At 36.8% G+C, this 27102-nt stretch overlaps 1 protein-coding gene across 1 annotated transcript in view; it reads left to right on the top strand.

Moving 5' to 3' along the window:
• The window catches only part of RTKN2 (rhotekin 2), a 72549-nt gene extending 59343 nt beyond the window's left edge, over positions 1 to 13206 (top strand). The window contains exons 10-12 of the mRNA XM_047072825.1: positions 5020 to 5185; positions 9463 to 9570; positions 10829 to 13206. Of these exons, the coding sequence (XP_046928781.1) occupies positions 5020 to 5185; positions 9463 to 9570; positions 10829 to 11364 (810 nt within the window). The 3' untranslated portion in view covers positions 11365 to 13206. The remainder of the gene's footprint in view (positions 1 to 5019; positions 5186 to 9462; positions 9571 to 10828) is intronic.
• Positions 13207 to 27102: the final 13896 nt, after the last annotated feature.

Here is a 27102-nt window from a genome sequence, read left to right as displayed (position 1 = left end):
CTTTCTTCATTTATTAGCTGGGATACCTCTATATTATCAGCCATTTGGTTGAGGTACAATTTTTATAGGAAAGACAGAATAAAGACTTTAAGATTTAACTAGTTGCCAAAACAATGAGGTGGTTCCTTAGCATCCTTCAAAAGTGACAAGTGAATCCATTTTGTTTTTAAATTTTGAGAAAGTGAGTGAGTGGGGGGAGGGGCAGAGAGACAGACAGGGTGAAAGAGAATCCCAAGCAGGCTCCACACTCAGCACAGAGCCTGACATGGGGCTTGATCTCACAATCGTGAGATCCTGACCTGAGCCGAAATGAAGAGTTGGATGCTTAGTTGACTGAGCTATCCAGTTACCCCCAAATGAGTTCATTTTTAAATATCATTAAGAATTTATGGGTTTAAAGACATTTCATGCATTAATCCATTACCATTGGATTCTTATTGACATTTAGATAGTCCCATCTTTGGCTACTGGAAGCCTCTTCAGTTTGGCTCTCGAGTCCTTTTGATACAATCCTATTGATCTTTGATTTTTGGTAGGATAAGAAGTTCAGGGATTATCCTATATATTTTCTGGCCCAAGCTAAGAATTAGCCATGTCTATAAAGAGCTGATTCCTTTTAGTAAGAAATAATATTTAGAACCCATAATCTGGGTACGGAGTAGACTTTTTAAAGATCGTATAGTCAAAAGTAAGGTAAGAAACAGTGCATAAATCTAGTCCCAATTTAGTAATTTTCCATTACCACAGAAATAGGGAGGTTGAAGTACAGTTTTAATTTAAAATAATGAACAGCCTAAAAGAAACTTTCCTTTGATTTCAGAGTTAATTATATTTTGTTACAAAATTGACTTCTCAGATTATATCTGTTATTGACTTCAGTTGGCCTTCTCTGGGTACCCACCATCTCATTCAGTATGTGTTGACTGATAAAAGGAGATCCAGCCAAGGATTAAAATTTCACAATGAAGTCTCAAATTTATCCGCAGAGCAGTAAAATTTGACTGTAAAACCTCCCTAATCAACTAAATGGTTTGGGATTAGCAAAAAGCAAGACAGGAAACTCTGATTTTAGATAGAAAACTTATTTTGGGACATAAGTTTCCTCATCTATAAAGTGTTGGATTAGGACTATTTCTGCGATCCTCGTATGTCAACCTAAAACTGTCATTATCTGAGTTGTTCTTCTCTTATCTCATTAATTTATTCTTCATATATTTTTCAATCACTTAGTGAGTGCCAGGCAGTATTTTAGGTGGGAGAAATAGTGGGAGCAGAAATGCCTGTTTCTTGCTTTCAAACCCTGCTAAGAGGAGACACTGCCCTCATCTAAGCGTCATGTGAGCCCATAATGATAACAGTCCTAAAATTCACCTTGTGTTTTCTAATCCATTCCTCATTGAAGTTTTAAGAACTCTTATTGATACTTTGCCCAGAATGAAAAACAGCTTGCATGGACTTTCTGACATTATCAGAAACTTTATTTAATAACTTTTTCTTTGACATCCAGTTTTTGGTTGAAAAAATTCCCATTAGTTAAATTATTTGGGGTGATAAAATATAGAAGTTAATTCAGATGATCTATTCTGCGTTTCATTTGCACCTTTTAAAAGCTTCTCATGTTTTAAAAATTTAGTGGTATTTATGGTCCTCAGAGCTAATGGAGTGTATAGTGTACAGTATTTATATATCATTGCATTATATTCTCTTAGAAAGATATAAATGATCCAGTTCATCAGATTTTCTACATAGCTATTTTCATTTGTAATGATATCTTGGTATTATTAAAAATGTACATATTCATCTATAAAAATCACACTTTCCATATTTAAAAGTTGAATCCATTTTAATCCTACATACAAAAGGTAGTCAGAAATTTGTATTCTGATAGATTTGAATGGAGAGAAAAGCACAATTTCAACAACAAGAATAATTCATATTTTATTGTTTTTTTTTTTAATACTGAGAGAATAGAGGGTTCTCCTGCCTTCCTCCCCCACTGAGTCAGCCTTCAGTAAGTCTTACTGAGAGCATATTAAAGATTCTTTCTGGAGCTTCAGTCATTCTCTGCTGGTGATAATAAGCGTTATACTTAAAGAGGTTGATTACATGCATTTTCAGCCTGCAAGGATATCAATTAGGGTACCATTTTGTTTTTATATTGTATAAATAATTGCTCAAAAGAGTTAATTCACAAAGTTTATTACCATGGCATAGGAATGTAAAAAGACCGTTATGTTAAATTACAATGTTGACCATAAGTCCATTACAATCCTCTGAAGACACTTACCCCTACATTTTAAAAATGACAGTGTCTCTAAGATGGTTACTAATCCTTATGTTTTGTGATACTTCAGACTTTCAAAGTTAGGTTGCTACTTCATGCAGCATACATTTTTTTCTCATGTGATTTTTGGATAAGAATTCCTTCCTTCAGGAAAGAACTTCTGTCATCCACAGTAGTCCCTTCTTAACTGCAGGGCATATGTTCCAAGACCCCCAGTGGATGCCTGATACTGTGGACAGTACCTAACCCTATATATACTGTGTTTTCCTATACATACATACATACATACATACATACATACATACCTGTGGTAATTTGGTTTGTAAATTAGGCACAGTGAGAGATTAACAACAATAACTAATAGTAGAATAGAATAGTTATAACAATGTACTGTAATGAAAGTTACATGAATGTGGCCTCTCTGCCTCTCAGAATATCTTATTATGCCACACTCACCCTTCTTGTGATGGATGTGAGACCATAGGATGCCTGTGTGATGAGATGCAGTGAGGTGGGTGACGTAGGCATTATGATGACGTAGAAGCATTAGGCTCTGCTGACCTGATGACGTGTCAGGAGGAGCATCATCTGCTTGTGGACCACAGTTGACTGGGGCAACTGAAATTGCAGAAAACACAGACTGAGGATAAGGGGGAACTAGTGTTTATATGGTGCTCACCTGTCTGTATTTTCCCATGCTTCAGGGAATGGATAGCTTTTCTTTGTAAGTCTTTGCTCCTGTCCATAGACATCATTATATGTATATGTTAGTTTTGGTATGTGAGAATACATGCAATTTCTCTTCACTCAGTACTGAAAGAAGTGAGGAATTTCTTCTCACTCCTAATCAGCTTTTGTAACTGCCAACTAAATCCTCTTCTGCACACACTACAGTAGGTTTAAACGTATTCCTCTAGAACTCTTCTACCCAGGACAGTAGACACTCGCTACCAGTGGCTGTTACTTATAATGTGACTGGTCCAAATGGAGATGTGCTTTAAGTATAAAATAGACACTGGATTTGGGAGACTTAGAATGAAAAAGTGTAAAATATCTCAAAAAAAAGTTTTTCAATCACACATTAATATTTTGGATGCATTGGGTTGCAGAAGAACATTTTATTTTTTTAATTATTTTTTTAATGTTTATTTTTGAGAGAGAGAGAGAGGGAGACACAGAATTCAAAGCAGGCTGCACACTCTGAGCTGTCAGCATAGAGCTTGACGCAGGGCTCGAAGTCACCGCGAGATCGTGACCTGAGCTGAAGTTGGACGCTCAACCTACTGAGCCATCCAGGCGCCCCTTTTATTTTATTGTTTTTAAGTTTTTAAAAAGGTGTTTATTTATTTAGAGAGAGACAGAGAGTGTGAGCGGGGGAGGGGCAGAGAGAGGGGGAGAGAGAATCCCAAGCAGGCTCTGTGCTGAGGCTTGAACCCACCAACTGGAAGATCATGATGACCTGAGCTGAAATCAGGAGTTGGACGCTCAGCTGCCTAAACCACCCAGGCGCCCATAAAAACGTTATTTCAAAATATTGTAATAATTATTACATAATTATTTTCACCAGTTTTCATTTTACCTTCTAATGTGATACTAGAAAATCTTCAATTACACATGTGTCTCATTTATTTATTTTTTTAATATTTACTTTTGAGAGAAAGAGACAAAGAGGGTGAGCAGGGGAGGGACAGAGAGAGACAGGGAGACATAGAATCCGAAGCAAGCCCCAGGCCGAGCTGTCCGCACAGAGCCCGACATGGGGCTGGAACTCACAAACCATGACGAGATCATGACCTGAGCCAAAGTCAGATGCTTAACCAACTGAGCCACCCAGGCACCCCAGATGTGGCTCACTTGTGCAGGACAGCACTGCTCTAGAATAATATCACTCATTATCCAGGCAGCCAAATCCCCATTGTTTCCCCAAAACTCCTTGGAAACTACTTGTAGTTGCTAGCTTGTCATGTGGCATGGTGGTGCCTGTGTCACTTGGGAACAGACTTTCTACATGTAGACACAGTAAGCACCATAATGTCGTACCTAGTACCACTCAGAAAAAAAGCTTAAGACTATCAACATGAATGAAACCATTGCCTTTGTTGTAGAGTGTTGCATTCAGCATTTAAAAAAATAATTGTTACCATCATGAAGGTTATAGTACTTCGTGGATCTTTAGCTATGAGCTTTGTAAATGAATGTTACACATGAAATAAATGTTAATGGGAAAAACCTAACTGCTTTGCTGCAGTAAACACTAAGTTATGGTTTTACTGCTTTAAGTGATAACACTGTATGTAATGCCTGAATATTAGAATAACAAACATTCTTTACTGATTCTTTTATTTTATTACTGTTGGAAATGTAGTTAATATAATTCACATTACAGTTATGACATGCCATACTTGTTTTATTGCAAATTTTAAGATGTATATAAAAGACAGCATACTCCTACTTAAAAGGATCAAAACAGGTTATGTTTTAATCTCATGTAATTTAATGTAAGTTCTATATGTAGCATGCTTTGAAACATTGTTCAGTATTTTTACTACAAAGCATTTTTTAACTCGGTGATCTGAGTCTGAATTTTGAAAATTCTCAAAGTTCCATATTTTAAATGATCAGCAGCAAGATTTATAAATGTATCTGCTCTAAGTGTGGTAGTGAGCAGTAAAATACTTATTTGTTAATTACAAAAACATTCTCTTGTAAAACATTAATTTTGTCTTAATTTTTAGGAAACCAGAATTCGCGCAATGGATAAGGATGCCAAGAAAAAAATTCATAATTTTTCTGTTATCAACCCTGTTGCTGGACAGTCTGTAACTCATATTTTTGCAGTGGACAGTAGAGAAGATCTCCAGAAATGGATGGAAGCCTTCTGGCAGCATTTTTTTGATCTTAGTAAGTTAACTTTTGGATTTGCCAGTATTATATTCATGTATCATGAAAGGATGCACAAAGCAATCTAAATATTAAAATTATAATGTTATAATTTGTACCAAGAATTTTTTTATGCTCTTGAATAAAATGATAGTATATCATCAATGCATTGATCACTTTTTCTCTCAACTTTTCCCCAATGCCTGACTTTAACTATAGTTTATTATACCTTTGAATTCCTAGTATCTCTACCTGTTACTTTTTAAGTTCCTCTGGTCCCTAAAACAAGTAGACCACATTTTTTCAAAATATTAGGTTTTAATTGGTTAAAGCAGTGTGTTTAATCAAAGGGATAACAATCCATTTGAGGAGTGAAACACTTCTCTAGGTTAGTGATGATTCTAAAATGTTGAAATGTTCAGAAGGAAATTCATTTTTATGTAACCTTCTGTTAACTCCAGATTCGTTATAATATCATTTTGGACATCACCCAAAAAATTTTTTTAAACCATACATGTGGTTTTTCAGCTTCAATAGTACAGCCCATGATTTTAAAAACAATGTGATAGTAATATAACAAGAGTTTTACTATGTAAAATATGTGATCTAGTATTCTCAAGTTAAGGAGGAATTTTATCAACAAGAAAATATTGAAATGATATATTGAGATAGGAGGGAGGGAGATGGGGGATGGGCTAGATGGGTGATGGGTATTAAGGAGGGCACTTGTGTAAATGTGAACTATTGATAAGGGCTATTTCTAGTCAAACTAAGCCTACTGTTAGATTCAACCAGCATTTTATATCTTTAGAATGCTTTTTTATAGAATTACAAAGGATAGCCATTTCCAAACAATCAAAGTTATTTCTTCAACCCCTAGAAATAATCCAACAGAAATTTTAGGACTTCTTAATGAGCTATTTTGGGGAACTTTATAAAAGAGTTAATACCTCCTGTCCCCAGTGTGATCCATGGCCTGGTCAAGTATTATAGTGATGGTTGGGGAGGACGCAAAAAGGGAACTGAACGTATTGATTACCTTCAACATACCATATGGCTTCATTTATTTCTCACAACAGCCCAGCAGGGCAGAAATTATTTCCCTCTGCTCTAAAGTTGAGAAAATTGAGGCCTGAAGAGATGTCTGGTTTACTGCAGAAAACTAGAGGACTCCCTCTATAGCCTTCTGGAGTTCTTTAGGACTTGTTTTCCTTAAGTACTATCCCTAGGCACTCAATAGGCATTTGAATATTTGTTCCATGCTTATCAGCATGCACTACATTTTTTTTTTAACTTCAGCTGATCTTAGATGTGTAACTTAAAAGACAACAACTTCCTTTCGTTTGCTGATCACATCTGAAATTTTAACTGCTTTCCTAAATGCTCTGCTTTAGAGAGTTTGTCTTACAAAGACTATATTATTTTTAGAAGTGATTCTATAAAAATGTTTATGTGTATAAAAACAGGAATAGGGTAAGAGGAGGTAAAAATGCAGAATATTATAGTCTGGATATCAACTACTACTAGATGATCTCATGTTTTTATTGTCCAGATTACATAAAGTAATTTATCATGCTAAAATAGGAAGTTGGAGGGATATAAATCTCGTGATACAATTGTCGAAATAAGAAAGCGATGACAACTAGGTTCTTAGATCTGGCTATTTCTTTAGTATTTAATGATTTGGGATAAAAACTGCCAATCTATCTAGTTTTTGAAGTATAAATTCTTTTAGATTCACATTTTACAATACATTGTGTATGGGGCACCTGGATGGCTCAGTCAGTTGAACATCTGACTTGATTTCAGCTCGGGTCATGATCTCACAGTTCCATGGGTGGGTTCAAGCCCCGCATCAGGCTTCAGGCTCTGTGCTGACACTATGGAGCCTGCCTGGGATTCTCTCTCTCTCTCTCTCTCTCTCTCTCTCCCTCCCTCTCTTGCTCTCTCTCCCAAAATAAATACATAAACATTTTTTAAAAAGAATTCATTGTGTATGAAGATATGAAGCAAAGATGGAAATCCTAAAGATTGACTTGTACTTTAAATGTTTTATCTTCCTCATGGTAAGTGTAGCCTGTTGTGATCTTAGGTGAAATGTGATATGTAGAACATAGTAGAGGATGGATATTCAAGGCAGAATAAACTAAGAGTAATTTAATATTTAGAGCAAATTTCAATTATTTGACTCTGTGTAAGAGTAGAAAATTGAAAGAGTGAGATTAAAAATCACAAGAAAACATTAATGGCACTAAGCCTGCAGAAGAACAGAGACGAATGAAGAGTGGAGGTTGGAAGCCAAGGGGGATGTGATAGCTAATTTTTAATATTTGAGAGCTGAAAAACACGTAAAAGGAATGACACTGTTCTGATAATCAAAAGGGGTAGGAGTGGTGGGTCAAAGATAAATTTGTTTCAAGTATTTAATAATATACATATTGAGTCAACACAAGCAGCTTAGCATAACAGATCATTTGACTGGGAACATTATAACAAATATTATTGTGGTAAACACCTCCAGTAGACAGATTTTATGTGAAGACAACATAGCCATTTAATATTTCATACTGGGGCCTTTTTTTTATGTTAACATGTTGGTATCATGTATAACTTTGCATACTAATTTATTCACTGGTAAAATAAATGTTTCCATTGTAAAATTGACCAGTGAACATTCCACACTTGTACCTCTGACTTCAGTTACACATGGATAACATGGCTTTATATTCCAGTTTTCAACATGATTAATATTCTCCTACCACTTTAACAATGAACAGCTTTAATCTATCAATATAGAGAAAATACGGCACTTTGTAATTTCCCTAAGATTTGGCAGAGAAATGTTTGCTAGCTTAAAGTATTTCATTATTTTTCCAGTAGATAAGACCTTAATTTTTTTTCTGCCCCAAGAAGGAAAAGCTGGCTTTTATATATTTATCTAAAAAAGGAAGTGGAGGGGAGGAATAAGTTATCAGATCTCAGATCCTACTAGATTTAAATTCTGCAGAGCAACCTTTGAAGCCTCAAACTCAAGATTTTGTTCTCTCTCTGAGATGCTATGTGGGCTACTTTGAAATTTTTGCCATATTCTATACTTAGCATTGTAATAAAACACACTAAAAGGTTTTTTATGTTTCTTAACTATTTAAAGTGATGGATTTAAAATTTATGCATATTACCATATAGCCATGGCTGTATATTAGATTTAAAACAACAGAAATGAATAGATGATTTGACTAAACGTGAAATGTCTTTCATTTTTAAGCTATCGAAAATAACTAAATTGGATATTGAGAATATAATAAAAAGGAAGAGAAATATAGATCATAAATCATTCCAAAAAGACACATACGTGTATGACATTTACTTTTCTACAGATGTAAGATAGAGTATAAGCATAGCGAACCCCAGTAACCTGCTTTTATAATATGAACAGAGAGACGCATGGTTTCTAGCACAGCTGTTACACAGCGCGTAGGTGCACAATAAATATGGAAAGGTTAAGTTGTTTATATCCACCACTCAGAAGAGATTAATCTGAGAATTTTAAGATGAAAATAATAAAACATAATTAAAAGAAAAATTAATGCTCACACTTCAAAATTTTAACTTAAAAATTGAAACAACTTATTTAAGAGTACTTTTTATTCCTAGTAACTACTGGCTTTATTTAAAGTGTCCTTCCTGAATAAATTAGATCCAGTTAGAATTTGGAGTAATGTGTTTTTATTGTAATGGGCTTTTATATACCTTTTACTTGACTGAAAATGCAGCATTTTTCTAGTTATGTGATTTTTGAAAAGCATAATCATTTGAAGAAATAATTGTTAAATAAACAATTCTTATTTCTTAGAATTTTCAAAATTAAAGCCATTTTTGAGAAGCATTATTTCTAACTATATTTTGGTTGATTTTTACCTTTCAAATGTCTTAAATACTGGGTATTTTTATTTAATATTTAACAGAGGAGAACTTGTGCCAACTTTTGCCATGAATAGAAATTTCAGTTATTGATCATTACTGTGCCAGTGAAATAGTACAGTATTTAATAGCCTAGAGATCTTAGCTTCTTATATCTGTGCACAGAACTTATTCTTAAAATAGATTACTTTTGTGCTCTGACGTGGACTGTAAAATCATTGGTAGTATTAGGTTTTTGTGGCTTCCTTAAGGCAATGCTTTATAAATCCACTGTTATTTTTCACAGCAAAAAAAAATATGTTGATATCTATTGAAAATGAAGTATACGTCTTCACATTTATGTTTTAAACTAGCCTGCCTTTTTCTGTCTTTCTTAGGCCAATGGAAGCATTGTTGTGAAGAACTTATGAAAATTGAGATTATGTCACCACGGAAACCACCTTTGTTCTTGACAAAAGAGGCGACCTCAGTCTACCATGATATGAGTAAGTGGGGTTTGTCTTTTCTAAGCTTCGGGGTAACAAAAACAACATTGTCCATACTCAAGCAGCTTATTCTATTGACATTAAAATGCTAAAATTTTCAGGGTGCCGTCAAAACGAATGAAAAAAGACTATGATTATAGACTGAGGAACTCATGTTTAATAGATGAATTAATACAAAATTAATGAATACACATTTTTCATAGTTTGAATGCTTAAGATCAAACAAAAATGTTAAGGCTTCAAAATGAATAAAGGTGCACTGAAAATAAATATTAGCTGAGTAGCTGATGAAAATTCTGAAAATGTGAACTTGCAGATTCTAAAATATAATCACGTTCTATAATTTTTTCTGTATTTTATTAAATTTGTCTTAAAGTAATGTTGATAAATGAATACTAGTAAATGGAAGTGTTCTTTCATCTCAGGTCAAAAATTTGGTTAAGTTTAATGCTTTGGAAAATTTTAAATTTCTAGACTCATTAATATTCCATTTTCCCACACTTTGAAGGGTAATTATTTATCTTTGTAGGATTGCCTGAGTGAACAGTGCTGTGAACACAGGTCAACACTAAATTCTAGTCTGTTTTGCCACCAATATATACTTTACACTTAACTTTAAAATGTTAGATTAAAAATGATAGATTTGGGTTTACACATTTGAAAATACCAGTGATTCATTTAATAGACATTATCTCTATTCTCTTATTTTTCCCAAGGAAAAATTCATCCAGAACCCTTATCACCAAAATGTTTCCTTGGGTTTCTGGTTTTGGAATTTTTTCTCTATGAACAGAGACTTTTGCTAGTCTACAGGAAAGGATACTAATCCAGTTACATTTGTCCCAGTTTACATATCAGGCTTTTATAAAAAGGGAATCCACTCTAACCTAGAAATCAGAATAGAAGAAAAGTTATTTAATAAGTACTTAATCTACAGAATTGAAAAAAAAATCCTGATGTAACTCTACTCCTTTGAAAGCTGAGTTTTACGCGTTTATTTAGGAACATTTACGCGTGTGCGTGCATGTGTGGCGCACAGTGAATGAGCTCCTTAGTTTTTGGTTCTGTTGGTAGGGGAAGGGTTATTTTTACAAGCAAATGCTTAAAAAAAAGAAAAAGAAAAACAACTCCAAATCACTTGCTTATCCAGTGTGTTTTGATGACCGTTATAGATGTTGGTTTAGAAAACAATAACTGACTCAAAGTGCACACAGCTTCTGAATTTTCCCCATGCATTTTCTTCTCAAAATCATTACAGGCATTGATTCACCTATAAAACTTGAAAGTTTAACTGAGACCATACAAAAAAAACTTGAAGAGACAAATGGACAGTTTCTTATTGGTCAGCATGAAGAACCCTCACCACCTCTTTGGGCCAGCCTCTTTGATGGTAATCATGAAGTGGTTATCCAGAAAAAGGTGTTATCTCCTGCAAGCAAGCAGTTACATGACGGGAAAGGGAAAAAGAGACGTGCTCCCCTTCCTCCTTCTGATAAAGCTCCATTCAGCTTAAAAACACAGAGCAACACAGATCAATTGGTTAAGGACAACTGGGAAAAAACAAGTGTATCTTGGGCCTCGCCTTTGGATACCAAATTATCAACCCTAATGCATCACTTACAGAAACCAATGGCTGCTCCTCGAAAACTTCTCCCTGCCAGGAAAAATAATTTAACTGATGGCGAACTCACAGACACTAAAACCAATTTTGAAGCCAAGCCAGTGCCAGCTCCGAGGCAGAAATCTATCAAAGACATTTTGGATCCTCGATCATGGTTGCAAGCACAAGTATAGAAAACCCTTAATGTATAAAACATTTAAGAAAATCTATAACTGTTAGGCTTAATTCAGAAGCACTGGTGATATAGTAATACATAATTATGTTGGTAAATATGATAGTGATTTACATCAATAATTAATAAGCTATTAGGTATAAAAAATGTTTTATAATGAAGAAATGGATTTCTCTTTTACTTCTGATTTTCAGAATGTAAGTGATTTCCCCAGTAGAGTGCAAGAGGCAGTTTCTAGACAATATCCTAATTGTTGGAAGGGTTAATTTATTCCTAAATTAGTACCAGCAGTGAGCAAGCACTAGGCAGTTCAGAAGGCATTAAAATTTCTTTGGGGAGAGACTGTCTAGTAACTTAAAATGTGTTAAATCTGAGCCATATTCTCATTGTGAGAATTTTAATACTAATGGAATGTTTCAAAAGTTTTATTCAAACCACAAATTATAGAATCCACCCAAGAAAATTTCTTCTTAGCATTCTGGAATTCTCATCTAATGGTTCACTGGTTCTCATCTATTGTTTAACTCACTAGTTAACTCACTGACCTTTCAAATTCCTGGGATAAATTTTGGAATATTAAATTCTTCATCTTTAAAGGGGATTTATAATGTGCTATTCAAAGTTGTTTCCTTGATGAGCCCTGAAATCCTGTTGACATTAACTCATAAAGTGAAGCATAACATTTATTAGTTTAGAGAAAAGGTAAATGAAATGTTCTTTATTTCCACTTTTCTATGCATGGTGCTAATTTCCATTGTGACATTGGAATTTGGGGAAGTGAGTAGCTGATTAACACCTTAAAATTCATTTAATGCTTATTTAAAAAGCAGATGGCCGATTGAAAAATATCAGAAAAGTTGGCCATGATAATAATTTTCAGAATTAATCCTTTTAAAACATTTTAATTAAATTTCCTTTTTTCTAGTAAGGGTTGATGTCTGCTATTGATATTATTCATTAAAAGTCATATTCTTACAACAATGACATCGGAATCATTTCCATAGGAGGTAATTTCCATAGCAACTAATCACAGTGACCCAAACAGGATTATGAAATCAACAGCAAGAGGATGCATACCTTAAGGAACAAAAAAATCCATTTTTTAAATAATAATGATTCCTCTAAACAAGAACTGAACAGTTTTAAAAATCAAGTCAGAATTTTCAAATAAAACAGTTTCCATAAGGTGTCAGCAACAGCACCAAAAAATGTGAAATCACACTGAACCCTAAATGTCATTGCAAGAAATAAAAATTCAAGAATTAAATTACTGGCCTGCGTATAATCTCTAGAGATCTTTTTAAAGCTCATGAGAACTCTATTTGGATCAGAACTACATTATTACAAAGTAAAATGAACACTTGACAAAAAATAACATTAATTTAAATGGAGCCTTTCATTATTTTTAGATAGCAGTCTTTTTTCATTTATAGAGAATGATGTAACTGCCAGGTTACTTTTGTGTTTGCCCGGGCCTCCTAGTCAGAATTGCAACTCGAGGGAGTAATGATACAAAAGGTCTCTTGTGACCACGAACACCAGGACAGACATAGTATTTGATGAGAAGGAAGCCCCGTATACATGCCTTAGAGGGTGTAGAGACAGTCACGTGTATGAAAACCTGCAAAGGTAGGATTAATTTGTTTTTTCTAACTAGGAGGCTCTCCTCAATGTCTGTTGTGGTTGCCAAATCAGTAAAGGACATATTAAAAATCTACAGGATATTATGGTTTGAATTTTTGTTTATTTTTTAAACCTCACTGCTGTTTTTGACAGCATTTGTGACTGTCATTGCCACTAAATTATTGAGCTAGAAGGTGCTGCAGGCAAAATTGTTTCTGAAACTGGCATCTAAGCATTTTTTTTTTTTTTTTTTTTTTAGTGGAAGCCTTCCTTATAACAACCGGTGTTAAAACTTCCAAATTATATTCTTGTCATTTCCTCATGCATATTATATCAAGAAAGATTTAAGGTGTACTGGAAAGAGAATGTACTCCTAGAGAACCTACGTGCCCTCCGTGGGGCGCTTTGAAACAAGGCTGAAGCCCTTCCTGCTAGAACCGTCTATGTGAAGCCTGACCAAGGGCCACCTCCCTCCCGCAATTATTCAGGCCGTTTCTGGGGGCCCGTCTCACTGTACGCTATGCAGCCTTTGCACTCAGGCTGAAGTTTCCAGCTTCACTTCCTTTAACGTTGTGCTCATTAAATGTTCATTCACTTCCCCCCAAAAGGTATAATACAGAGTTGGGGCTCCCTCCCTTCCTTCTTTCCATCTTACTCCCTTCCTTCCTTCCTTCCTTCCACAGTTAAAAAAAATCTAAAAATACTTAAACACTTTGTCAAGGAGTTCGTCAAAAGAAGTATTTGTTTTCGCATTTCCTAAACCGGAAGTTTATGACATATAAAAATATGCCGTGTAATGAAAGACATTTCAGCTTTTTATGAGCTGGCTTTTCACATTCTTTGTCCTTTTAATTTGTTTCTTGATAGATGAAGACCATAAACTTGAAAACAAAGAGTTAGCTGTCAGATCTTGATAATAATATTATAATTAGAGAAAAAAGAATATTTTATGATATTATGATAATTCTGGTGATCTGAAGATAATGTCTTAGAAAATTACATTTACATTTCAAACTCTGGGATATAAATTACAACAGCATTAAGATAGTATTATTTTTACTTGCTACAAAGTGGTGAGCTTTTTATTTAAACATCTTGCCAAGGACAAAGAAGGCATCTTGTTACTGGAAACACACACCTCCTAAGGTAAACAGTCTTTCAAAATATCAGGCATGCCAACTCTTGGGGAGTTTGGTTAAATCCTCCTTAACTGTCTTCAGTGCCCCCTGACTTCTTTTAAATGGATGTGCATGTATGTGGAAAACTGATTCCATTTATTATAAATGCCTTATCTTTACCCTTTAAGATCCTACTAAATACATTTTTCTAGTATTTATTAAAAATGGAAGCTGCCTTGAGTTACAGACAATTCATCTAAGGTAGGTTAAGCAGTCAAGTATTTCCTTAGGCTTATGTTCAGCACCTTAGTCACCTACTGAGAAGTTAATTAATTCAGTCCAAAATGAAATTATAGGGCAGTTTGATGCAATTTATGTTAAATGCCAGTTGAATGTAATCACCTGTGTTACCATGAATGAGGGGCAACTGTACTAGATAAAGTGCTATACCATGAACAAGAAGAGAAATGCTTTGGCAGGAAAATATCTGTCCCTGTGGTCAGAATTTATCAAAATCCTTGTCTTTTTAAAGAGTGAATTATTGAACAGTAATTAAACTTTAACTGATGACCATTTACACAGGGATCTATTAGTCTTAAACTATAAAGTAGACAGAGTTGACTTTGTGCACTTGGATTTCAAAAGCATCACTATTTTTAAATGTTTACATGTTTAATGTAACTCTGCTAATAATAGTCATGAAAAAGCAGTTTATCTGGGATCATGCATATTTTTAGTTAACACTAGAAAGGGTATTACCTTTGAAGTTTTAAAAGACTTCATTTGAAAATATGGTAGTGTGTGTTATTTTCTATGACACGCTTGTATAATTGGCATTTTTGTAATGTTTATTTTTTTAAAGTATTTATTTTGAGTGAGAGCTCGTGCAAGCGGGGGAGGGGCAGAGAGAGAGAAAAAGAGTATCTTGAGCAGGCCCTACACTATCAGCGTAGAGCCCCACATGGCACTTGATCTCAAAACTGTGAGATCATGACCTGAGCAGAAATCAAGAGTAGGAGGTTTAACCGACTGAGCTACCCAAGTGCCCCTGTAATTTTTATTTTTTATTAATTTTTTTTATGTTTTATTTATTTTTGAGAGAGTATGAGCTGGGGAGGGACAGAGGGAGAAGGGGACAGAAGATCAGAAGGGGGCTATTATGCACTGAGAGCAGCAAGCCTGATGTGGGGCTCAAACTCACAAACTGCAAGATCATGACCTGAGCCGAAGTTGGGTGCTCAATGGACTGAGCCACCCAGGTGCTTCTCATTTTTACTTTTTAATTAAATGTAGGTCAAGTATCTGGATTAAGACATATTCTATTATGGTTATCTATATATATGGTTATCTATATATATGGATATATATATATATATATATATGGATATATATATATATATACACACATATATACACACACACACACACACACACATATATATATATATATATATATATATATATATATACACCAGTGATTGGTAAGCAAGCCAAGGTCATGTGATTAAAACTTCTATACATTAAAAGAACTGATTTATGAAGACATTTGCTTGATTTTTCTTTAGATACCCCTCTGTGCTACATTGATAGAAGTAAACTCTTGTGAAGTCAGTTTAATCAGAGAAAGACATACCCAGTAGCTGGTGCTTCTTATTATAAGACTAATATTTGATATCCTACATATAACTAACAATTATTAAAATGTTTGTATATAATCCTTCTTATAGGATACTCTTTTAAAAATCTACTCATATAACCTTAGCTTTAGGCTACTGATGCAGAATTTGTCCAGAGCTTTAGGTCACTCTAATGATAAATTAGGGACCTGGGATACTCAGTTGCTGTAGCCACAAGGAGACTCCTTATTGTAATGTACCTCCCTCAGTGCTTAATTTATTCCCATGGAGCTCCTCAAGGGAGGGGGAGAGAAATGAACAATCCTGGCTCAATTATATTATTTCAACATTTTATTTTGAAATTGTGAAGCGTGACCAGAAATACTTAAAATTTCATTTTAGGAAAAGCTTCTCTTTCTCTGAGGAGATTTATTACAGAGGTATTTTTATTAATCTGAATATCGGAAAATACCAATCCTGGCATGTTTGATCATTAGAAAATTAGGCAAGATCATTCCAAATCTTACTGAAAATTGTGTTTTAAATCATAGCAGTTTGCTTTCGGAGATATGGTAATCTCTTATTGTAACTACTAAAGGAGAGAGGGATTGAAAAGACCTTGTATGTACATAATTGTGCCATGTCATAAACATGTTTCAAGATTATCAAAATAGAATGTCTTAAACAAAAAGCAGAATCAGACCTATAAATACAAAGGACAAACTGATGGTTGCCAGAGGGAAGGGGGCTGGGGGCATGGACTGAATGGGTGAAGGGGACTGGAAGACACAGGCTTCCAGTTATGGGATGAGTAAGTCACGGGAGTGAAAGGCATGGCATAGAGAGGACAGTCAGTGATACTGTCATAGCCATGCATGGGGACAGGTGGTGGCTACACCTGTGGTGAGCACAGCATAGCGTATAGGCGTGTCGCATCACTGTGTTGTACACCTGAAACTGACTAACGCCGTGTGTCAGCTATACTCAAAAACATTTTTAATAGATTTTTTGTTGTTGTTGAAAATGGGTACTTTCCTGAGTGTTATATTTTTAGGTTTGTTAACTCAAAACAAATTTTCTCTCTGTATGTGGATATATTTTTGTTGAATTTAGCCATCTTAATAAATGCTTCTTAATTGGTTGTTGGCAATTTTAGTTTTATATTAAAGAGGAGAGAGTGTTAAGAGTTATCCATCCTCTTAGCTCGAGCATTAAAACATGTTTATTTGTATAAAATGTAAACTATAGATACATACATATACTCTGTTAAGTCTTCAATCCAGATATTTTCAATTAGTTTGAAGATGCTTTTAAAAGTACGTCCAGTGCTGGCGGAATGGAAGTCCAGACCTCTCCACAGCCGACAGAAAGCGTCCCAGCCCCACTCCAACCTCCCCCACCCTGCTCGGCCCATTCCTCTGCTGCTCTCAGCACGTGGACTTGCCTCAACAAGTTTCTGCTTGCTCATCATTTTCTTGTGCTAGCCCCTCTGCCTAGAATATCTTTCCTCCCTGTCTTCTCCATGAAATCTTCCCTCAACCCACAGCCAGCAAGTTTCATTCATTCTTCAAAATGGTAGCACCTCTAAATTCCCCAAGACTTCATGCCCTCTTCAGTCTCTCCACCTAGGTAGTTCCACTCCCTTTGTGCTTTATATCTATGTCTGCGGCCTAAGCCCTTGTTCATAGTGTTGTGTCCCCCTGCATAACAAAGTACCATGAACTTATCAATTTAAAACAACATCCATTCATTATCTCACTTTTCCTTAGATCAGAGGTCTAAATGGGCTCCACTGGTTTCTCTGCTTGGGATCCCACAAGGCCGACATCAAGGTGTCCACTGGGCTGAGCTCCAATCTGAAGCCTCTGGGGAAGATCTGCTTCTAGCCTTATTATTTCTGCTGACACCAGAATTGTGTATTGGTCAGGGGTCACTCTCAGCAACTGGAGATCACTCTTCAGTTTTTGCATCTGGCCCCCTCAATCTAACTTCAGCTCATTAAATTTGCTCACAGAGGAGTTGAACCCATTGGATTCAAGTCTGTCTTACTTTTCCATCCACTACCAGCTGGGGAGAACTGCTCTTTACAGGCTTATGTGAGTATATGCAGCCCACCGGGATAATTTCCCTTTTGATAATTCACGGCCCACTGATTAGTAACCTTAAGTACATCTGGAAAAATCTCTTTTGCATTTAATATTGCATAATCATGCGTATGCTATATTCATAGGGCAGGAAGTCTTGGAGTGCCATTTTAGAATTATGCCTACCATAAATTAGGTTTTTCAAGGACAGGAAGCATGTCTTATTGACCTTTTAACCCTGTCATGGTGAAATGATAAGGAAGGAATATTACTGGGTAATTATGTGTAGGGCATTGTGCTAAGTACATGAATTAACTTCCTAGCCCACTAAGCAAATGTCGAAGACTTGCCCTGGGTCACACTGCATGGTAGCTGAGAGTATAGACTCTGGAATTAGACGCGGATTAACTTGAGTCTACATGACCTCGTTGTATGATTTGGGCTTTTTTTTTTTTTTAAACCTCATCTAAGGTTTTTTGTTTGTTTGTTTGTTTTTTATCCTTTAATGTAAAAATAGTATTTGCCTCATAGGATAGTCATGATTATTAAATTAGATAATACATGTAACACAAAGCCCAGGGCCTGGCATATAAATTCTTACCTTGTTTCTGTAGTGTGCCATATAACATTGTAACATACATAAAGAAAGGAATGAGAAGATATAGCTGATATACACACATGCATTCATATATTCTTTTTGTTTTTAATGTTTATTTTTTTATTTTCGAGAGAGAGAGACAGTGTGAGCAGGGCAGGGGCAGAGAGAGAGGGAGACACAGAATCCAAAGCAGGCTTCAGGCTCTGAGCTGTCAGCACAGAGCCTGATGCGGAGCTTGAATTCACAAACTGTGAGATCATGACCTGAGCCGAAGTCGGATGCTCAACCAACTGAGCCACCCAGGTGCCCCTGCATTCATATATTCTTAAAAGAACTTTAACCCAGCCCCATGTTTCACTTCATGTGAACATGCTGGACTTACAGTACCCAAAAATGTGTTCAGATACTTGTTGTCCCTGTATTAGATCCCTATGTAAGGCACTATTGGGACTTACAAAATTAAAAAGAATACTTATTCTAGAGAAGTTCATGTTCTAGTTTGTAGGACAAACCATAAGGTGAATTACTGTTTGAACTTGCATTCCATATATCTAACATTAATATGTCTGTAGAAAGACCTTTAAAACAATCCCTATCTATCATCAGTGAACTGGAGAAATTAGTTGAAAAGATAATTCATAAAACAAAAATAGGCGATAAAAAGAGAATTCAGTATAACACATCTAATTTTGTTATGAGAGATCAGAGAGGGGTATGAGAACTTCCACAAAGCAATTTTCAACAAGTGTAAAAGCCCTTGTATCTTTACCACTAAACTGAGGTAAGCAGTGCAAAATTATACTCTGAATATCATGGGGCAATGTGAGAGCAAGTCATAATGGGAAGATTGTTCAAATCTAGGAGAAATAAGGAAAATAGGAGTTAGTTTACCTAGTAGGTTCCCGGAGGAGTTTAATTTTACAGCACTCAAAGTTAAGGGGGAGTGTAGTCATGGAAGTTGTGGAAAGGAATGAATCGGATAAGGCAGTGAGTCTATTTTTAAGGTAAAAATCTACAGAACGTGATAAAGAGTAAAAATGGCAATAGGGGAAAGGTAGGATATGTTGGACCACAGGCCACGAACTTGAATGTCAGTTCAAGAAAACAAGACAAACTTAAGAACAGTTGACATCAGGAATAGAGTTGGCAGAGTTAGTGGAAAGAGAATGTGGTTTATAGGTTGGGAGAATTGGATTTTAGTCTTTGGTTTACCATTAACCAGCCATGTTGCCTGGGCAAGCTATTTACTAATCTGCTCAGCTTTCCTATCAGCAAAACCACTGAACTGACTGTTGGTATTTGTCTCATACGAATCCAGAGAGCCCCAGGCTCCTGAGTTGGTACCCTTAGAGGTAGCAACCAGAGAGGGTGATGCCAAGAGAGTGAGCCTCTGGTTCTCCCTTGTCTAATTCAGCTAGAGCAGCTCCAAGTTGATCTGTCTTCTGTTTTAACCCTTCAGGGTGGTATCATAAGAGTCACCATTTTACAAATGAGCAATTTAAGGCACAGAACAATTAAGTAACTTGCCTAAGGTCTTGTGGTGAGTGAGATAGGATTTGAACGTCACCATTCATGATCCAAAGTGAGTGTTCAATATCCTCATTGTACTACCAGCCTCTAACAAATGTGAAATACAAAAAAACAAACAAAACAAACAAACAAACAAAAAAACATTAGGAAGTTTTGCTAGAGTGGCCTCCAAACTTTTTCCCTAGTGATGTGGTCACTTGGTATATCCCTTTGTGTTAAAGCCCCAAATGAATATCCATTTCATTCACAATAAGATCTGGCCTGTACTATTCTGGACATGATGCTTGGCCCTGGGAGGCCTTCAGGAGGGACCTGGTTTAGGTATATGTGAACCTTGAACCTACTACTAAGCTGTGGAACTCATTTTAATGGACATATGAAGGGTAATAAAAGATAAATTCCATGTAAGGAAATCAGGGAGAAGAAGTAGTATTTGAGCCAGGCCTTGAACAACAACAACAACAACAACAACAAACTGGGGCAATTTATTGAAAGGCCACTGGAATCTGGAGTGAAGGAAGCCTTAGAAAGATTGGGCAGAACAAGTCAGGGTCTTCAGCAGCATGAAGACTGAAAGAAGAAAGTCATGTTCTTCTATACTGTTAGAGTAGTCTTTTAGAGTAGTGACTACACCAGCATATTAAACTGTTTAATATTGGGGTTACAGATAAATACAAATAAAAATTCCCCTCCCCTTGAATATGGACTTAGTGATTCACTCCTAACTAACAGAATATGATAGAAGATGATGTCAATGTGACTTGTGAGGCTGGGTCATAATAAGGATAGCTTACACCTGAGCACTCTCTCTTGGATAACACGCTCTGAGGGATGCCAGCAGCCACACTCACACAGTCCTGGAAGAGACCCACGTGAAGAGGAACCAAGACTTCCTCCCAACAACAAGCACCGCCTTTTGAGTGAGCCACCTCAGGAGCAGATCCTCAAGCCCAGGCATGACCACAGCCTCCTGAGAAATTCCAAGCCGGAACCAGCCAGCGACTCGCTTCCTAAATTCTTGACCCCACAAGCTTACAGTAAGATAATAAATACTTCTTGTTTTAACCAGTAACTTTTTTTTTTTGGGGGGGGGGTCATCTGTTTCCATAGGAATAGATGACCTTAAAAAACATGAAACTATAGGGTATGCCAAGGGCTGGCAATGGTTTAATTGCACATGGTTGGGGATTAGTGAGAAGGAGTCAGATGATCAATGGCCCTGAATGTCAGACAGACGTGCCTTCCATTTAGTTTCTGGAGAAGTCTGCCATGTGGGCTTAATACATCCAGATCACATCTGACTTAGTCTCTGTTAGAGCAGTGAGGGCAGGAGTGGCTACAGTTGGTATTGGGGAGCATGCTCACCATGTCTCTAGAAGAAAAGAAACAGTAGCCGGTAGGTGCCTCCACTACATGTTAAGTCCATGGGTAGCAGGGACTATTTTTTAGTCATGCTTTGTTAATACAAAGGTGCTGGGAGGATCAAGCATCCCCTGGCTTTATAAAAAAAAATTTTCCTTTGAGAAAAAAACTTCTACCATGTATCCAGGTCACTAATGTGACACCATTGACTTGATTCTTCTTACCTACCAGCCTCCTTTCGAGGAGAAGGTGATACTTTAAATTGCTTCCACCTGTGACATCTTAGCATGACTGAGTTTATCAAATTCTCTTTTCAGTAGGCAAGAGGGAAGGAGAAACCTGAAGGGTGTGAAGAGTGACACAGAGAGGTGAACAGATTAAAGGGGGGAAACATTCAGGGGCCCAGGGCAAACCTCATTTACATGTGTCCACACCAAGGGTTCTGAATGGAATCCATGATTCCTACTCCTCTCAGTGGGAAATTCAACTGTACTTTTTTTTTTTTTTTTTTGGTTTGGGTGGTTTTTTTTTTTCATGATTTGTATTACCAAAAGTGTTTTTCAAATAGTCAATTATGAGAGCAAAGCTGACATCATTCCCAAATGAGTCACTCAAAGTTTCTTCAGGAAATTATAATAGTGTGCCCAGTATCCTTCAACACCTTTGCTATATCATTCAGCAAGGCATCCCAAGATATTAAACTCAATAAAAATTCAGAGATATGATTTCACTTTAGATTGATTTCAACCCAAATCAATTACTAAAATAAAATGCTTAGAGTGGAGAGCCCAGAAAATGTTGGACTAAATGTACCACAAGTCTTATCAACACCAGTGAAAATACTCTGTTGTTTAATTTTCTGCCATGAACTTCCTGGGAAGTAGTGGATAGCTAGGACTATTAATGGAATCGGGAAAACACAACGTGCATTTGGCCAACACTTTACTAGTCCCCATCCTATGTGGGACTCTGCCAGCTGCCTGGGCATGTGAAGACGAGGATGAAGGCTGTCCTCCCGGAGGATACAGACATTGATATCTCTCCTCCTGGAGATTATAGACTAGTTAGATTGATTCATGGGATTTTCATTGCAGTGTCAGAAAAAGACACAAGTAAGTTTCTGCTAGGTAACCAGAATTAAAATGACAAGTATACAATACTATGCTTTTGTTTCAGCAGCAGAACCCCTTTTCCAAACCAAATCTCACATAGGCCTTTTAATACACATAACAGATCACAGCGCAAGTACTCTGGAGTGGAAAGGGAGTGAGGAGCATGTGGCCTCTGCAACCTGCTTCCTACCCATCCCCCTAGCAGTCCCAGAAACTTCTCTGTAGGACCTGGGGGTTTCCCACACCAGTTTGAAAACTGCTGGTCTAAGGCACTCCTGGAGTCCTAGGTGTTGCTAGATAGTCTAATTTAGAAGCTGATGAGCTTTAAATTTTTAAAAAATGTTTATTTTTGAGAGAAAGAACAAGCAGGAGAGGGGTAGAGAGAGAGGGAGACACAGAATCCAAAGAAGGCTCCAGGCTCTGAGCTGTCAGCACAGAGCCTGAAGTGGGGCTCGAACTCACAGACCATGAGATCATGACCTGAGCTGAAGTTGGACGCTTAACCGACTGAGCCACCCAGGCGCCCAAAGTTGATGAGCTTTAGATTAACTCCTCTTTTTCCTTTTTTCAATTAATTGGCCTTCTAGAAACTTATATTTTGACTTCTCAGTACTAGATTACTCAATAGACAGCACTAAGCAAATCTCAGTCCAACAACACATACGAGAGAGAGAGAGAGAGAGAGAGAAAGGGAGAGAGAGAAAGTCCAGATTTTTCAATAAGAAAAAAAGAAACTATATTAATTCCAGCATGCATGTTAAGATTTATATTTTATGGGTTGGTATCATACTACCGTTTTTAAATTATATAAGGTAGAGGGAAGAGGGCACCAAAATCTCCAGTATCTCCCAAAGGCTTAAATCCTCACCAATTAGCCCTGAACTGATTCCTGGGACTATGAATTGAGGAGAGAACATATCTTATTAACCCATGCATGTTTTTCTCTCACAGGGCTAACAGCCATGTCCCCTATGGTGCCAACTCCCCATTCCAGTTAAGAGACAGAAGAATGCCAACATGTTCACTGTGCTCTTTTCCTCCATGGTCACAAAGTCTCCACACTTGTCCCCTTTAAATCCAGAGAATGTTCCCTCATCAATTCTGTTTCTAGTAAATCGTTCACTTGACTCGTCCTTCTTTGGCAACGCTTTACATAGATATGTAGAGAGGAAATCTTTTTGGAACCTCACAATATCCAAATGCATTAAGTAGAAGCTTTAGCTGAAATTTAGACTGTTCCCCTAAGTGAAACAAGACAAGTACAAAACACACACATGTTAAGAGTAGGTGAGAATGAGATCCCCGAGGAAGGGGAGTTAGGCACAGAGAAGAGAAAGGGGAAGGGGCAATGGCCTGGCTCCCTCCCTCAGTCAGTGCTATCTCACAGTCTCCATCCATGAACCTTGGGTTGACTCTCAGTGGTGCTGTCCTCACTGACTGGCCTGAGGCCAGTCAATATAACTCTGCTACGCCCCAGACCCATAGGACCTTCTTCAGAGGGTCATTACAAGGATTTGGTGAGAAACTTTCCATAAAGCTATCTGTAAGGTTCCAAGAAAATAGTAAGTGTCCAATAAGCATTAGGTACTAAGGCTATTATTATTGTCCCACCACCTGAAGTTGTTCTAATCACGAAAAACTTCTGGCGCTATTTAGGAGAGAGCCCAAAATGGCATGGCTGCAAGGTGAGGATCCAGTGGTCATATGCATCTGCAACATGAATTCTGATATTAGGTTAACCTGGACTCTTCCTAAAGGAACCAAACCAGGAGCTCCTCCTTTGAGGTCTTCCTGCCATTTGACAATGAGACAATGTCTTTGTCAGGAGCATTTTTTGAATCAGAGTCAGAGGAATTGATGCAATCAAATGCTCACTTGCTTAGTACGCAGCACCCAAGTGCCAGTCAACTTGGAGGGGCTGCCAATCAAAAATGTGAGTTTTTATTTTTACGATGAAGGTCTTATTTAAGAATAATTATAGATGCGAGGGATGGCAAGCTAAATTATATGATGAAGCAAGAGTCATCTGAAGTTGGCACCAAAATCAGAATCGTGGGTGGAAAGTTAATTAGAACCAGGAGGCAAAAGCAAGAGGAAAGACATTAGCAAGATTTCTGGGAGAGTTGGGGATGCTGGTGGTGACGGATGGCCCTGGGCTGAGCGTTGGCCAGTTAGTGGTGTACTGGTTAAATTTGACAGATGTTTGGCCTGTGAATTGTAAGATTGCCAATGAACTTAAGGCATATGAATACCTGGTCAAACCTATACTTTCATTTAACTCTCTTCAGTAATTAACAAAGCCTGTTTGTTTTCTTTAGCTCCATCTCTGGTTTGAGATCATTGTTAAATATAAAATATAAATAGAATATTAGCATCTTGGGTGTATTTGATTGTTGAGAAATCTTTCTCTAGAGAAAATATAACTTCACAATTGTACTTCAGGCTCTGAAGGAAGTTCAAAGGAACTCTGAACCACCTTCCAGGGGCAGGAAGTCTTTCACCACCTTCCAGGGACAGAAGGTGCTCCCTGAAGTCCATATCTATGGATATCTAGCCTCCATTTGACATAGGTTTTGTTTGGGTGTTTTAATAAAAAATTTACATTGTTTTTTAGAACCTCAGCCTGATTTCTTGTAAGCTCTGGTTCTAAGAAAGGTCTTACATATAGAGATGGCTCATCTTTCCTGAGACTCGCAAGTTTTTCCACTGACAGCACTTTGTGATTCTGCTTGGTGGTGATTTTCTGGGTTTCTCCTTACCTTTGTGGGACTAAAAGTGATTTTTTCAAAATAATAGTCATCAACTACGTAATTTCCAGAAACGGATATAACCAGTGACTTCCAAATTCCTCTTCACATCTTCTCCAGCATCTCAGATACTTCATTAAAACAGTTACGCCAAACTTAAAATACAAGGTGGCATTTCTGTGGCAGAGTGTAAGCTTCATGAGGGAAAAGACATGTGTTTTCTTCTTGTATTAGTAGCACCTAATACAGTACCTGACACATAATAATGGCCTTAGAAGAATTCTTAAGAGACATCGAATGAACGTTTGTTAGAGCTGTCATTGTTTATTATTTTTCATTCAGCGTGTACCAGTAACTTTCTTTTAAAGATGCCTGCTATTTAGACAGTCGCTTCATTGTTCATTAGTACATGACTTTGGTAAGTATATCTCCTGTGAAGAGAAATAATTTAACAAACTATTATGGCATTCAACACTGATATTTCAGTTACTCAACTAATCCACCCACTGATAGAGTGAACTTTGAATTAAATGCTTTGAAGAATAAAGTCAAGTAAATCTTGATAAAAATCAAAGGCTGCGGAAATCTTGTTTGACAGAAGGCATGAACAAAAATGCTAAAATGAATACTGTTTGGGGAGAAACACTCATTCTACGGCAGGCTAAATGAAGAGTAATAGTTCAAGAGTATCAAAATGCCTGTGTGATCAAAAGGCAGAAACAGCTTCTTTTTACTATGTCTTAATATTCCAAGACTCATAATATCCTGCCTACATGAGCACCTGTCTTTGTGGTAACTCAAAAGTATTTGAACACCTTATCTCATCCAACCTCATATTTCCTGTGAGGTAGGTAAGTGCTGAGAGCTCTTGGTGCTGTTTTCAAGATGAGGCAAGTGAATTAGAGAGGCTGTTTGCACACTCCAAATTTCACAGAGGCCTGAGGAGGAAGTGAAGGTAAGAATTAGCAGTTCATTCACAGTTACAGAAATCAGCATCAGAGCTTGAAAGGACATTGCCAAGACCCTGGTCCAACCAGGGCTTTTCTGATAAGATCTATTTGTGATGACTTGGTTCATTTCACCAACCACTCAAATTTTATGTAGTTTTCTAGTTACAAAAGTAATACAGGATGTAGTAATACATACATACATACATATATATAAAACATGGTACCGAAGGGTATTAGATTTAAAAAGAAACAAAAGATGTGTATTACTCTCTCCTTTTATATCCCAGTGCCATTCTTGAAGATTCCCATCACCCTGAGGGAACCACTGTTAACAGTTTTTAATGTGTATTTCCAAAAATTTCCCATGTATCTAAAAGCGTGTGCATGTATACATGTACACACATGTATATGCAATTACAAGTCTCACTTATTAAATAGCTGCACTTGAAAGTTCACTAACAATTCCAAACTTAACATGACCTTCTACTCTTCTCTCCCGATCCTGATCTTCTCAGTTCATCTGCTGAATGCTGGCTCCATCCTTCCAGTTGCTCAGGTCAAAAATCTTGACATCATCCTTGGCTTCTCTATCTCCTCCTCACTCTGTGTCCAATTCATCAGTAAATCTTGTTGGATTTGTGTTCAAAGTATGTCCAGAATCCAACCACTTACCACCCCTCCACTGCCTCCATCCTAATCCAAGCCACCATCATCTATTGCCTGGATTATTACAAGAGATGGTTTCCCTACTAGTATTTAGTTTCCTATTGTCTATCCTCAGTATAACAGATAGAGGGATCCCATGAAAAGACAATTTAAAATACAACATGTGTTCTGTTGGTGGGAATGCAAACTGGTGCAGCCACTCTGGAGAACAGTATGGAGGTTCCTCAGAAAGTTAAAGGTAGAACTATCCTATGACCCAGAAATTGTACTACCAGGTACTTATCTGAAGGATGCAAAAATGCTGATTCAAAGGGGCACATGTACCCCAATGTT

Source organism: Lynx rufus, unplaced genomic scaffold, assembly GCF_022079265.1.
Source record: "Lynx rufus isolate CCGP_SWC_20201006 ecotype Redwood Valley unplaced genomic scaffold, mLynRuf1.p SCAF_11, whole genome shotgun sequence".
In the NCBI taxonomy this organism is placed as follows: Eukaryota; Metazoa; Chordata; class Mammalia; order Carnivora; family Felidae; genus Lynx; species Lynx rufus.
This window is presented reverse-complemented; position numbering and strand designations above follow the sequence as displayed.